Genomic DNA, 16,187 nt, shown 5'->3' on the forward strand with positions numbered 1-16,187 from the left:
CGAGTAACTGTATTCTTGGCTAGGACTAGTACTCCGGCATTAAGACTGAGAAGTATACACTGTTCTAGTTTTCTACCTTTTTTTTTTATGACATTTTGTTTAGGACTGCTTTTTTCGGGGTGAGATAACTATTTTGCTAAACTTTTTTTTTTTGTTTATTTATCAAAAGCAATATGGTGAAATTGAAGATTGCCAGATAGATGACTCTTCTCTCCATGCAGTGATTACTTTTAAAACAAGAGCAGAAGCTGAAGCTGTGAGTATAGTCTTTCTTGAAAATACACTGCAGCATTCAAATACTTTGTTACACTTCTGTATTTGGTTAAATGTAATTCTGTTAACTATTTTAAAACTATTGACACAAAAGTGTAAATTAAAAAAAAAAGTCAGAACTGTATAGTACTGAAATACTTAAGAAATTAAGTTTATAGCAAAGCAAGGTGCAGAATGTAAGAGGGAAACTAAGAGAAACAGTTAGGAATTGATGTTTAGATGTCTTTGTTTATCTTCATTTAATTGCCAGTTTTTTTCACCTGAAGACTTGATACCCTCATAGTCTACCTGGAATTTCACTGACATCCTGCAGAGTCAACCTATATATTTACTTGGGGAGCAGTTTGGTTTGCCTTTGTCTGAAAACCTCTGGTAGTGTAAATGGGTTTTGATATGATTCTTTTTTTCCCCCTTTTTAGCGTACTTTTAGAAATTTATGGAATTACAAAAACATAGAGTTGCAGAAGTAACTTTTAGAAACTAAAATCCAGAGTTGACTTATGTTGTAATTCAGTATCATTAGAACTTAATACATTTGGCTCAGCAGGACTCCTGTCTTACTTGGTCCATGGTATAGCCATATAATATAGGTATATTATGTGATCCTGAACAAATCAATGAAGATAGTTGTTCTACAAATGATTTTTTTTTTCTTTAAAATACTTGTGTCACTGTTGGGCTGGAGTATTCCTGAAAATAGTAGGGACTGCAGAAAGAGTGGATTCATATTTGCAGTATGGCTGTATAGAAAGACTTCAGTTTATGTTTATATTTTGCACAAATTTTATCTTGTGGCGTTTACCTGAACACAGTTTTCATACTTGGCCAGACTATTCTCTTTGTCATCTTGAGACGCCAGTGAGGTGATTGACAGAAAAAACCTGCTATTTACAATGCGTATTAACCACTGGGGACAATAGTTTTGAACACTCAGGATATCATTCATTTATGGTTAGATATTTTGATATCCATGTGCCAAAGACGTTTTACAAAAACACAGAATTTGTTTTGTTTGTGAAACTCTTAGCTATAGGAATGATGAATGCTAACTGTATGGAGATAGTATTTTTTCTGTAAAAAAGGAGGTACAATTAATGGTACATGGTGTGTAGTGACTGATAGGAGAAAACGAGTGTTGTACAGCTGTATTAAAGGAGCACAGTTCAACTGTGAACAAAAGTTCTGTTCAAAGATAAAAGCTGCTGTAATTAGTATATTCATAAATAAATTGAATTAAAGTTGGGATTTTAGTTCTGGTGCTTCCTGGTATTGGGTACTTCCTTTTGCAGTTTCATATTCTTCACCATTGTAGTTTATATAAGAAATACTCTTAAGTGTGGAAAGTTCTGCTTCTGAAAAGAAAAACAGGTCACCTAGAGCAATAATCTGTTTTTGTGGATTATCCAAATAAAGTCTTTACTTCTCCCAGATGGAGTATGATTCAGTGCAAGGATCAGTATCAGGATTCATGATCAGTGTTTGAGATGTCCATGTTTTAGTAAGCATTAGGACATTTAATTGTCAACTTTGTGTTTGATTAGACTTTATGTTTAATTTCACCTTTATTTTTAAATGAAGATTTTATCAAAACTGGATTCAATCAAATCTAGGAAAATTTGTATTTTCTTGAAGATTTTCTTACATAATCAATGTATTTCCATTGGAATGTATGTGTTTACAACTAAAGCATTAAGGCTGGTAATTTGGGAAGTTATAGAAGGTAATCATTAAAAACATCTGTTGAGGCAAATTGTGAAGTAAATGCAGCTAATATTTTACCTTCTTAAATGAAAATAGGCCTAGAGTTTATGATCATGTATGTTCTAGGCTAGAAGGAAGAGGAAGATTCCCTGTTGTAAAACATTGCATTTTTATGTAGTAGTAATTTCTTCCAAAGATTACAAGTTATTTCTGGACCTAAATGTCACTTATAAGTACTTTTAAAAATTCTAGTTGTGTGACATTGTGATGAGACCATGGACAAAAAGCTCCTGAGCTGCATTTTAATAAGCATAGAATCTTTTAAATTTATCATAAATTTTTATGTACAGATTTAAAATTTATACCTGGGGACTTTAATATCACACAATTCATGTTCAGATGTCATTGAACATGTAATTGTTTCTACATTTCACATTATGCTGTACTTTCAGATTGTACTATAAATCTTTTGTGACCATGACGGTTATTTCGGAATGTTGCTAACGCTGATTTATGCTCGTTCATGTTACTTTAATTTGAACATACTATTTCTAAAGCAGCCACTTAATGCAGCTGGTACTTAGAAAGACATGAATATGCCATAAGTTAAAAATTTTACATTTCAATTACAACATCTTTACAGGAAGTGGAACGTTTTCCAGTAGATTAAATTGTAATCATAAAGGGGCTTTTTTCCAGTTGTTTAGCTGTTAGGTTTTTAAAAATATGTTAAATCATTTGTAGGGATGTCTTACTTCTTCCATTGTTATGCATTAACAGTTTTGTGTCTGTGTTTGAAAGGTGAGGAACCCAGCAAAATAATACTTAAAAACCAGGAAGGTGTTGGTTCAGTATGTTACCCACATTACCAAATGGTTTATGGTTTTCCAAGCTTATTTTCTTCTGAATGTATTTTCATCATTTTCCACAAAGGATGTATGAATTGCATGTGCAGTGAATGAAGTTGTTTCATTTAACCTGATAACAGCACTTCAGTATAAACATATTGCAACTTAGACTTTTTTTGTAAAGTCATGTGTAACTGAGATAGTTAAACTTGTTTTAGGCTGCAATTCATGGATCTCGTTTCAAAGGACAAGAGCTAAAGTTGGCATGGAACAAGCCTGTTGCTAGTATGTCAGCTGTTGAAACAGAAGAAGCTGAACCTGATGAAGAAGAAGTAAGCTTGCTTTTTCTTTATTTTTATTTTAATTTTTCTTTTTTAAGATGAAATAATACAGCTTTTTCAAAAAGAAATTTATCTGTGGATTCATACTTGTATTTTTTAATCTAACTCACATTTTGATATCAGAACATAGATTTCTGTATATTTCTTGGGGTTTAGGGTGTTGGAAGTCTAGATACTTTGCTTTGGCTTGAAGAAATACTTGATTTCTTTCATAACAAAAAAATTTAGAGGATATAGCTAGAAAATGGAAGGCACAGGTTTGAAATTGCATGAGAAGGATTGATGATTTTGTCTAAAACATGGGTTTGTGCCATCTGCTTTTAGCACTAATTTCTTAGAGGATCATATTTTAGACTCTAATTTTCCTTTATGGATATGGCTCAGAGGATACAGGTGAAGGAGTAATTCAAAGCATTTTCTGACTTTACTCAAATATCTAAAGTACCTTTGCTGAGTGTTAATCTTCATCATGGTCCATAAGAGATACTAAAGCCTTGTCAAAATAATCCTATCTGGTTAATGAAGGAATAGTGGGGCAATAAGTATTGATGCAAACTAACTCATTGCACTCAAAATACCTATGTTTGTGAATTCAGAAAAATAAATGTCACCTGGGGATAAAGTCAAGCAATCTTTCCAAATTTATTTACTGTCAGTTAACTGTACCCACATAATTGGCATAGAAAAGTTCAAGTGGAAGTGCGCCTTGACTTACTCGATGACAATATTTTATCCGCATCTTTTTCCTGTGGCATTTTGGTGGATCTATCAGAGAAGCAGCTTCACAGGTTTGCTTTGATACAACCAAATTTGGTTAGTTTTCTTACATTGGTGTTGTTCACTTTCTGTTTTTTTCCTGAAGAAAGCCACTTTGTCTGATGGCTTCCTGTCTCCAAAAACGCCAGTTTGTTTTTTGCGTGCCAGGTGAAGATAGGTACCTCTCATTTAGACATTTGTGCATTCCAGTTTACTGAGCGCTACTTTCCTCATGTACACAAACCTCAGGCATTGTCCGATGGTCATGAGCATGAGTGAGCAAGAGACTGTATTATGGAATCTTCAGAGCATCTTACGTATTTTGTCACATCTCCTTCAGGGAAGTATTGCCTTGGAGGATCAGCAGTATGTTGATGCAAGGAGTCTGCATTTTTGAGAGGTCTCTTTTAGTAATCACTTCACTGAGACTTATTGTGTAGAGAAGGAAGGGCATTCAGGGATAAGCAAACATTTCAGCAGAGTGAAGGAAAGAATGTACAGATTCATTGGTAGGTGAACTACAGAGATATCTGTCTTTTAACTGCCTTAGCTAATTATTCTTGTGGAAAATATCTAAGAGTTGAACTTGGATCAAAACCCTTAGCTGTTCATGGGTTTTGTCTGCTTGCTACTTACTTAATTAGTTTTATAGCAGCAGTTGTAAGCACATGAAAAAGTTTTTCTTCAGTATTCCATATCTGTAATGCCATGTTAGTTCAGCTGAGTACTATGCTAGAGAAGGTAGCAGGCTTGAGACTTGAATAAAAGTGAATACTTAGTCTCAAAAAAAGAAAAAAAGCTATATAATTCAGCTGAGTGAGATTCTTAATAACAAAACAGGGTTCCCAGTTCATTATGTAAATAAGAGGAAAGTCTTTTGGACTTGAGCACGTTAAAAAATCCCTGGTGAGTAGGCAGCTAATTATAAAAGCATCTGGTGTTCCTAGATGCCTTATGTTCTACACCTGGGTGCCTAACAAAAGAGTTGACTCTGCTGAGTCAACAATTGATCCCTAAGAAGACTGTAAAATGTGTAAGTAGAGATAAGCTTTTAATCATCAGGGGTTTGCAGTTGAGGGACCTCTTGAGTCAGACATGTGATGTCTTTGTAGTTAAAAGGCTTGACATGTGTTTATTGTATTAATTTAGCTGGTTTCTTTAGAATCTGAGTAACATCTGTAATGTCCTGTAACAAGGAATGCTAGTGTTCAACTATGTCTATCCTGAATAAGTGTTGTTCTATGGGATCTGCAACCTACATGTTCTCTCTTCACTTTCTTTAAGATACTTAATATGCAGGGACACTGTTATAGTTCCCCTCAGTTATTTTATCTCCCTGTAGTTGTTCCCCTCTGTGGAAGCCTGGCTTTTTGATCATCTGTACTACCACTCAGTCTTGTGCTCTGTAGAGTTCTGTGCTGTACACTACCCAGGACTACTCCTCTTAGACTGTTGCAGAGTTGTATTTTAGTTCACTGAACATCAGGGAATACCAGGAAAGAATCCAAGTCCTCAGAAAGCTTCTGTATTTCAGTCAGGGTCAGACTATGCAGGCATACGTTGATAGACAGTAAGGTGTCAACAGAGCTCCTTTTGAAACTGTGCTTTCCATATGCAAGAGTAATGAGGAGTGTAGTTTCTCTCTCTTGTAAAAGAGCCTGCTGGAAAGACAGAAGACTTAGTTCTAGATTTCTTCAGCCTACAGCCTTTTCTCTGTCAGAAGACTTCATGATTTTGCAAATCAACCTTAACACCTCTTGCTGAATTTGGAAATACTGTAGCAAAAAAACTACAATTCCTTAGACACAAAGAATAAGCAAGAAAGAACACAGCAGCTATCTAACAGCTGGGCAGTTTTGCTGGGGAAAGACATCCTTGTGTTTTATTCCTTTCTTTAGCTATGGCAGAGTTTGCTGTGTTAGGTGTGATTGTCAAAATTTTTCAAAGATAGGATAGTTTATATACGCCTCTATATGTAGGTAGAAATTAAAGCAACTTACAGTCAAAGGCTTTGAAGTCTGTCAAGTTGCTGTGTTATGGAACAGAATTGAGAATATACTAATACAGTTTGTCTGAATTTCTCTAAATACCTGTTTCTCTGCCTAGTTTAACTTTTTATATTGATTTCAATCTTGATTAAGCTGTCAAAATCAAAAAATCCCAGATTCAGCCTTTTTGATACTGCAGAACATGTGGATTTAAGCTCTTGGGTGAAAACAGAGGTAGATACCGTGAACATGCAAAAAAACATTAGTTTTCAGTATAGCATATTAAGTTTCATGGGAAGTTAGCAGCTTTGACATTAATGATATGCTGAAGAATTAGAAGAGCTGTTTAAGGATGAGGTGCATGTGTCATGGTCATCTTGAAGTCTATTAAAAAAAGTTTCATTTGCCATTTAGTAATATATCTATATAAGGCATATATATCCAGGGTACTTTATTGGTAAAGCATTAATGTTTACCTATTCACAACCAAATTTTCTTCTGTATTAAAGTGCAAGTGCCAGAGATTTGTATTTTGCCTTTTAATTTTTAACATTATTGATATAACAGTTATCACATTTTTCTCTTGAAGTTTCAGGAAGAATCTTTGGTGGATGACTCACTGCTTCAAGATGATGATGAAGAGGAAGAGGAAAATGAATCTCGTTCATGGAGAAGATGATTCAGCTGATCAATGACAATGCTAGAGCTGCACCTGTGTTGCATTAGTATTACCTAATGTACTTCTGCATCTTTGTATTAAAAGGGGTTTTGTGATGAAGTTGGATTCAGATATAGATTAAAAAGCAGCTGGTCGGTTATACATTTTGAGAGATTGATGTTTGAGTTACATTTCAGTAAATGATTGCTAAAGACATCATACTAGGAACATATGCAATGTTTTTATTACATAGTTCTACAGAAAGTTACAGAATTCTTTGGGTTCTTTGTAATTTACTGAATTGGTCAAACACAAATGACCAAAAGTTGTTATAACATAGATAATTTTTGTTCTATTCCAGATACGGAATGAAAATTTGCATTTAAAATCTTTGTGAATGTTTTCAGAAATGAATAGATAACAGTACTAAACTGAAGTCTCTAAAGTTATGTATTCATAATATTGCATAGTAGTATGCTTAGGCTTTACTATGTACTAGCCTTTTGTTGGATTTGTGTACGTATTTTACCTATGGGTTTTAATGATAAAGTGTATGACTGCTTTGCATATAAGTCCTTATGACTTTAAGATGTTAAAAAAATAAAGAAATGGAATGGTCTTAAAAAAAAAAAAAAAAGAAAAAGAAAAAAAAAGCAATAACCAAAAAAGCTAAGGCAATGGTCCTTCATGATGAAAAAAAAAAAAAAAAAAAGAAAAAAAAGAGAAAAGACCATTCCAGATGGCAACCCCCACCCCCATGTTCACAAAAGGAGCTTGAATCACTATCACTTACACTAAAATAATACTGAATATATAAAACCAATCTCAATCGTGTTTTATCTACATTAACACATGGTGTACTCTTCATAAAAACTTTTGGATATTCTGAATTTGAAGTGATGCAAGTAAAATCTTAAATAGAATAATACTCTCAACAATAAGGAATTTTTTTATATATCTTGAACTGGGCAACTAGAAAAAAAATTGATGCCACAAAAATAACATGCAGTACTGAAATATAATATAGAAAAATATGTGAGGAGAATCTGAATACTTAGTAGGTAATAGTCTAAACATTTGAGTACACAACTAATGCATTTTTTATATTCTTGTGTTTTTATTATTACATTTTTTCATTTCAAATGTAACACTTGGAAAATCCTGTGTTCACACTATAGCACATATTCACCATTCAAAAATATGTGAAATGTTAGTGTACTCTTCAGAAAGTCTTCATTGGCTCTTTCTAGCTGGTCTTTCTGGTGTATGAGGTCTGAAGTTGCTTCTTAGAAAGGGGAACTGCCTACCCTTTTGCAGTAAAGGACTTCTCAGAAAGACTTGGTTTTATTTCTACTTAGTGGCATTTTGCTGGACTGGTTTCAAAAGGAAACCCATGTTAAGTATTAAATTCTTGGGTTTTGTTTTTTCTGAAGGTAGTGGGTGGGGTATTGTTTTGATTTAATATTTTCCCCCCATTAATTCATTAATGAGTGCATCACAAAACCACTGTCTTACTTATCAAATAGATGGATATGAGCCTGTACCGCCATTCACTTAAGTGTTGGACTCAATGATCCTTGTGGGTCCCTTCCAACTTGGAATATTCTGTGATTTTGTGGTAGTACTTCAGTTAATAAGGTGGTTTTTTTTAGTCCATGTTTTTGTCTTTTGCTGGAAAGAGGGGGAGAACGGGTGTAAGTCCCTGTTTTTTGGTTTTTTTTTTCAATTCCAAAGTAGGAATGGAGGAAAGTAGAAGTAGTAACATTCTAGAGAGAAGACCTCCAGCTGTAGAATTTTTGTTTGTGCTTTTCAGTTATTTGAAGGGATTTCAAGAACTGGATCCTGGTTTTTTTGTTGAGCTTTTTGTTTGGTTTCCCCCTCTGTCCTGATGTGTATGCATATCTTGTTGCAAAAAACATGCACTTAAATTTTTGTACAGTCCTAGTTTCACATTGAAATGTCACAATTGACTGCCATGCTTGTTACACTAAGTTCTAAATTTTGCCGTAAGGAATTGTATTTGGGAAATTGATTTCCTTTTACACCGAATTTCAGGCAAAATAAAATATTTTAAGAACCTGTTTTCCAGTGCTCTGAATGAGCTGTTCTAATTCACTGAATTAAGTGCCAGCTTTCCTACTTTTTAAATTAATTTAGTACATTTGAAGGGGGCCAAATTGACAATCCATGGTGTGAAGATTTTTTTCTGTGTTGTCTTACAGAACAGTTACAGCACAGTAAAACACTGTCCATGCTCCATAAAGTGTTTGTGTGGCATGCTTTGCTGCTCAAACCTGCCTTTTCACTGCAGTCACTTAACACAAGCTAACAGCAACTATAAGTGTGCTTATTACATGGATGCTTCTTACAAATCATCTGAAATTGCTCTATCGTATAATTTGTAAACTTGGGTTCCAAGTTTGCCTGCTTGTTTTGAATTCAGCCTGATAATGCCTCCATCCAAGATTCATTTCTTGAATCTTTGCACCCTGCAAAGGAGGAAACCTTTTAAAATTTTTTATCACCTTCCTTCTGCAAACTTTCTACTGGTGTGTATTTTGTTCCTTGCTGTTAATCTTGTGACATCCTGAATGGTTGAAAAACACCTGGATCAGAATGGCTTGGTTTATTCTCACTTTAAAACCAACCTCAGTCAAAACCAATCTGTGGCTGTATGTCATTCAGTATAAGAAAACAGTGTCCTAGTTACAGTCCGAATGGATTCTATACAGATTTCTGTCATTGTCTAATTATTTTCTTAATTTGATTTCTTGTTGGCTTGCTCTGTCTTCCTTGTCTAGCTCTGCTCTTCCCTCCATCTTTTTGCTGCTAACTTAGCCAATGCTTGTCCCTTCAGTTCAGTCAGATCCTTATTAACATAGCTTACAGTGAAATCTTTTGTCACCTGGAGCAGCATCCTTGTTTCAGTCAACAAACCAAACATCCGGCTGGCTTGGTTTTCCTCAATACAGCTTTTCAAAATTTCCATGGAATAAAAGGTAACATTTAAGAAGGTATGTTATTTTCCATTTGGATGCTAAAGGACTTGAGTAAGATGGGAGCTGACATGCAGTTCAATGGCAATATTGTTTAAAACTCGATTTGGTTGAACTACAGAACATTTGAAGTAAAGAGAATCAGTAATTCAGACTATATTACAATCTCTACAAAACAGTAAATTAACAAGAATAAATCTTTGAAACAATGCTTATGGCCAGTACTGTTCATATTTTTTCTTCTCTTAAGACCAGTCATACACTACAGTTGTACAAACACACAAAGTAATATAAAGGGGTAGAGACCTTCCAATGAAACACCTCATTGACTAATTCAAATTTGGTTTTTTTTTCATGTCGCAACTAATGAAGATACAGTCAGATTTAATCCTATATTACTTATCTTTTATTACAACTAAGTAAGTTACAATGAAAAAAATTAAATTTAGAGCAACTGGAACAGATAACAGAAATTTTAGGGGTTTCTGGGAAAACAGGTGAAATTTGAAAAAAATTTATTATTCATCACAGTGTTCTGAGTGGAGTTGTATCTTACGGTATTGGTGTTACAGCACCTGATTACTTTTAGACAAAGTAAAAGTTCTTGATCAAGATAAAAGAAGAAAGCTTCATCTTTCTCTAATGAGCCAATATAGCTGTAAACCTATCTTTGGGGAAGATGAACTTTTAGTTTTTGTGGACTCTGTAAAGAAGTCAGTATAGACCTATTTAAATGCACTAGTGTGCTTGTTACACAGGTACCTAAATACTGCAGTCTTATAAGTTTTTTTTGTTTAAATATGCCTCTGCATGTTTTATTATGAACCATGTTTTTACTCTGAGGGCATCAAAAATACAACAAAAATGGACTTCAGTGATTTCAATCTTTATTTGAATTCTCTTGAGATCTAATGGGAACTCTAATGAGAAGGATTTCAAGAACATACCACCTATACCACCAATACACCTAATAATTATTTTTAAAATCCTTCTATATGTGTTAATGCTAAAACTTATCTGAATAATTGTACTTTGTTCTTGGTTCAAGTGAAGATTAACATTTTTTTCTTCTTCTTGCAGTAAGCTTGTAATCCTGAGACCAGTTGATGTCTTTGAAAATCATCTCATCTGACCCTGTGGTATAGTGTAGTAATTTTGATATTATAGATTTAATTCTTGAATTCCAGTATTCTTCTTCCTTTGTTAGCAGAACACATTAATTCAATTTCTCAGCTCTCTCTGCCAAAGATTGGAATACCATATTTAGCAAATCTGTCTGGTCTAGTTGATGAACTGGATTTTAGTATTTCCTTATCAGCAAATAGAAGAAAAAAGTTCGAGACGTATACTCTTCAAAATTCATTTTTCTGAGAAACATCTATAGTAGACCTATTTGTTTCATTTTGACCTCTTGGATACAGAGAGGGTAGAATAGCCTTTTTACTCTTTGACACTTTTTTATTTTTCTGTGTTGCAGGTGTACATAGATTTTTTGTTAGTAATTTGATGGGTAAAAATTTTCTTTAAAAATTCAGATCTTCCGATATCATCTAATGTCTACTCTTTATCTATAAAGAAAAGGGAGAAAAGTAATTGTGTTAGAGTTCCTCCTGACAAGCTCAGAAAATTATTGGAGATCAGAAATGTTGTTTACAGGCCCCAAAACTTCAGCAGTGCAGATGTTCTTTTCCTAGTTGCTGAAGAATGGCTTCTGTTTCTTAAACCTAGTGTTCTTTTAAATGCAAAAGGAAAAGAAACACTAGCTTCTCAAAAATGTTTTTGTGATAGTCTGCAGCGAGACAGGATATGTCCCAACTCTAAGGCATATGAACTTGTCTCTAACCAATAATTTGCTCTCTAGGGAAATGACAAAAGTTTCTGAGCTTTTGAAGGTCAAAATTTATTTTTTGTCTTGCACAAAATTTTGTGCAATAAAGATATTTGAGCCAAAGAGAAAAAAAGATTTCACAAAAATGCGTGTGGATCTATGCATGTAAGATTCTATATCCTTTTGCTATAGTCAGGTGTATGTTGCTAGTGCATGTATAGTGTGCTGAGATCTACTGAAGCACAGAAATGCCTTAAGGGTAAAACCCCTCATTTTTATAGAGCTTCCCAGTTCTGCAGAGCTCTGCTGCATGGAAGCCAAGCCAAGTGTCCTTTCCATTAAAGTACCTTGTTTCAAAATGAAGAAATGTTCTTCCTCTCATTTGCAAACTGTCCTTTTTCTGCTTAAAAAAAAAGATAAAACCACAAAAAAAACCAAAAACCACTTTTGATTTCGTGTGTGGGTTTTTTGGAGATTTTTTTAGGTTTTTTTTTCTCGAGATAAAGCCTTGTATTTTCCCTTTCGGCTGCTAGAGGGCAGTATGGCTACACAAGTGAAACAAAAGCTGGGAAGTGCTCCCATTTTAACACTTCAGTGATATTTTTCCTGTTTCAGTTCTCATGCTAATATTTGCATTTCTTGCAAAAACCTGTATACATCTCTACTATGTCAGCAGAAATCCTATGTGTGTGAACTGAAACAAAGTATCTCTCTGGATTTAGGTACCAATGATAAAACATGACTCCAGGTGTTTAAATCTGAATAAAACAGAAGAATGTTTCTGTGTTGCAAGAGGCATGTATCTGTTGCCTTTTCTGCTCTGGGAGTTGAATTAGGTTTGATAGACTACACTTGAACTTAAAGAAAACTTTGGGTAGCTTCATCCTGTTTGTCAAAGCTTTTTGTAAGAATTAATCTTTTAAATGTGTGTTTGTGCTCTGGCATAGGTAAAGTTAAAACTTATTGCTGGAAAGTGTAGGTGGACAGAAATGGCACATAACATTGAATTTTCATACAAACTACAAAAGAAATCACCAGCCTTACACAGTTTGAATAAATTCCTCCAGTAGCCAGTTAAATTTGCTTTACAGTAGACTCATCTTAAATACATCAGATTGTAGCTCCTCCAACTGGTGCACTGTAGTTACACAAAACATTTTTTTAGCTATGATGTGGAATACTTGCTGATCCTTCTACACCCATTCACTGTCTCTTATTGTCTTGCTTGGGTGCACCAGGAAGCTGCTGGTAGCCTATGCATTGGAACACGGAGTGTGCAGTGGAGCACTTGGAACTCAGAGTGCAGTGCCCATGCACACAAATCATATATAGGCCAACACCATGCAGGACATGTTTGTAACTCATTCTGTGCTGTTTTCTATTCCCTATCAGTCATTAGTGCAATGTCAAAAAGTGCTGAGGCACCACAGATTTTTTTTACAGTCCTCCTAATTCACAAAATCAGCTATGTGGAGATTATTATATGCTCTCCTTTTTTCTTGAAGGGGGCCGCTGTATCAGCACCTGTGGATAAACATCACAAAATGCTGCAAGACTTCCAAGGAGTCAGTGTCTTTGAATTCACCTAAAGAAGGAAACCTTACTTACCAGAAGTGACTGTGAGAAGAGGAATTCTGGTTGTAAAAATTATTTGGTTTTATTTATCATGATTATTTTTTTGCTTTCTGATCTGATAGATTATTAACATTTATCCACTGCTGCTCTCAGACAGATATTAGGTAATGTTTAAAATCCTGCATCTCCTGTGTGATCTTTCTACCCATTATATAGGAAATCAAAGTGTATTTTAAATACAGTTTTTAATTATATTTTTCTATCTACTTTCTCTGTGGTAATAATTTACCTTAGAAAACAGAGAAGAGTGTTTGGATTTATATAATACTATTTGGATTTATATAATACTATTTATTTATTTGCATAGTTCTACAATTTCCAACTTTGTAATTGGTGCTGTTTTCAAAACTCACCTATTAGTTGTACCATCCTTCACATTAGGCAAAAAAAAATAAATTGTGTAAGGTTAAGTAGAATTAGAATTTTTAGCAAGAACACAAAATATCCAGTAAGCTGCAAGTGAGCAGGTTTAGTATACTTTCTTGCAGCATAGAATTTTGTACAGTTGTCCGGAAAGGTGGACTTTCTGTACCTGAGTACTTGAAATCTTGACTATCTTTGAAACAAGTTCTTACACTGAAGACAAATGTTATCTGCTCGTACTTGAAAACTTTGCTTCCATGCATTGCTCTAGTAATGAAATGGACCTGGATATGGAATCATAACTGCTTATGTACTTGAACACATTTTAAATGGGTTAATCTTTCTTACAGAGAGATTAAAAATCTGATTTTGCCACTACATCTAAAAGTACGTATTTAGTGTCTGTGGGGTAATCTGCCTCTTTTTAAATACTAAGTCAATAATTGGTGAATATTTGTTTCCAATATTCAGGAATTTGGACTCTGGTGGTCCTACAAGCTACTTCTGTTAGATTTTTTCTTTATTTTGTTTTTTATTTGTTGTTTGTTTTGTTGGGGTTTTTGTTTGTTCATTTTCTGTTGTTGTTTGATTTGGTTTCGGGGTTGGGGGGTGGTTTTTTTTGGGAGGGAGTGTTTGTGGTTTTGGGTTCCCCCCCCCAGTGGTAAAATTTCATCATTTACTTTACAAAACTACCTTTTCTTGTTTAGTATTTGGAATTCTTTGTTCCCAGAAGCAATGTTCTGTGTATTGTGTATTTAGATGTATTAATGTGACATAGCCAAATTTATCTGTGAGAGTATTCTGTTACTGAAAATGTGAGATGAAAGAGCAAAAAGCAATAGCTGTAGCCTTTATAGTGGAATAAGCAAAGTGCTGGTCAGCAGACTTACTGCCTGACCTGAATTACAAGATAAGTTTTCTATTAGAAGTAATATAAGGACGTTGGCAGTACGACAGAATGTTACAGAGCACATTTTCCTGTCAATATATAATGAAAAATTAAGGAATGTAAGTCATATTAGACCTTGTTGAGTTTCAATAAGTTAGTTGTCTCTGTACATGCAGTTTTATACTGGTGAACCCTCACAATATTATTTGCATGTCTTCACTAAATTTATGTTCTAATAACTAGAATATTAAAATAATTTAAAATATATTTATTTCTTCAGTTTCTGTGTTGAGCTGTCTCCAAACATCCTATCAAGTGAATTTAAAGTAAGTACTATTTCTTTTACATCCTTGTTTTCTGTAATCCTTTGTCTACTAAAAATACTGAGGTCTTTACTCTTTACTGGCTCTTCTCTGCAAATCCACCATATATTGAATTTTTTGAAGACAGTTTACCAGGAAAACACAGAATAAATAGAGAGTAAGTTACAGAAATTTGAATCTGAAACAACTAGAAGATTAACCAGGATAATTCAGTACACTGCCATTTTTAAGAAGGCAGTATATCGTGCTACAATACTATCTGTAGATAAGCTTTTGTTAAACTTTTAAAGTAATTTGAGTAAGTAATTACTAGTGTGTTAGTAGTCTAAGGCAAGATTGATGGTACCTTGATTGGCTGTAGCAGTTACTAAAGTTCACATTTTATGGCCTCCTTAAAAATATTAATTTAGAAGCTTATGAATTACTCTCTGGAGTCACCCTGAATTAACAAATACTGAGCTAGTTTTTAACATTTGAATCTTTCTGTGAAATAATTTCTGCCCACTGTTGAACTTTATAGTGTTTTCCAAGAATTCATTTTCTACATAAAGCAGTATTAACTCCTTGATGGCCAGGACTAAGTTGTGAAAAGTGTTCTCATAAATAGTCTTGTTCTGTGCCAGGATCAGAGAGGACCATGGCTCGTCACTCCTGCCCATACTCTGTGCTTGACACAGCAGGTATTTGAGTAATAATGTAGTAATTTAAAATGGGATAGGACAAATGAATTACCTTCCTAATCTACTGAAAAGAAGACTGAAAAGATGTTACTGGTGGAAAATGCTGGGACAGGAGTGAGGAGGTGATATCAGTAGACCTCTTCATCCCATGATTCTGTTTCAAGCCATGCCACATTCACTGAAAAAACCCACACCACGGTGAGTTTCTTGGTTATGTGTGTTTGGCTTCAGCTCTTGGTTTGTCTCTTCTCTTCCCCTGATTTACAGGAGCCAGAACAAAACATTTAATAAAACATTTAGTGAGCAGAATGTGGAAGCTGAAATACTTCCCCAGAAGATCACAAGAGCAGTTGGGAACAGAATCCTTGAACTTTGCACAGGACTCAGGATAAGAACAGAACATGCTGTGCTTCAGCTGTGACCCACTAAATTAAAGCTGCATAGCCCTGCATTTGAGCTGATTCTCTGGACCCATTTGTGTTCTTAATAGCCTTACAAACAGGGACTTGGCTGTAGGAGCTCTGACTCCTTTTGGCATATCCTTCAGTGGTTCTCATGGGGGGAAGGCAGTCTCAGATCAGTCAACAATCACCTCCGAAAGAGATGTGAGAAACCTTGATTTTTGTCTGATTTTTAGGACCTTCATTTAGCTTATTGTTAGTATAGTAGCTTTGTGTCAAAGGCTGTGACTCTCTGTTAGTGCAGTGCTAATCCAGCAGCAGTGGGGTTTCCTCCTCTACTCACCACTGTGCAGCAGAACCATTGTGCTTGCACTTGCACTTCCGAGAACTCAGCTTTGCCAGCTGGGTGAAGCAGCCTTGAGGCTGGTTGGAGCAGGAAGAGATCATTTTCTCGAATGGATCTGTGTAGAAAAGCTAAACCATTGGCAGGGAACAAAGGCAATTCTG

The 16,187-nt window shown here is 34.7% G+C and overlaps 1 protein-coding gene across 3 annotated transcripts in view; it reads left to right on the forward strand.

The window, feature by feature from the left end:
* RBM26 (RNA binding motif protein 26) overlaps nt 1-7,366 on the forward strand; it is a 47,309-nt gene extending 39,943 nt beyond the window's left edge. For 2 of the 3 annotated variants that reach the window (XM_084226005.1, XM_084226006.1), the window contains exons 20-22: nt 170-256; nt 3,041-3,154; nt 6,497-7,366. In XM_084226005.1, the coding sequence (XP_084082131.1) occupies nt 170-256; nt 3,041-3,154; nt 6,497-6,586 (291 nt within the window). In that variant the 3' untranslated portion in view covers nt 6,587-7,366. The remainder of the gene's footprint in view (nt 1-169; nt 257-3,040; nt 3,155-6,496) is intronic. The other variant, XM_084226007.1, reaches the window with a different exon arrangement.
* The last annotated feature ends 8,821 nt before the right edge of the window (nt 7,367-16,187 follow it).

This window comes from Fringilla coelebs, assembly GCF_963513975.1.
Source record: "Fringilla coelebs genome assembly, chromosome: 2".
NCBI lineage: Eukaryota > Metazoa > Chordata > Aves > Passeriformes > Fringillidae > Fringilla > Fringilla coelebs.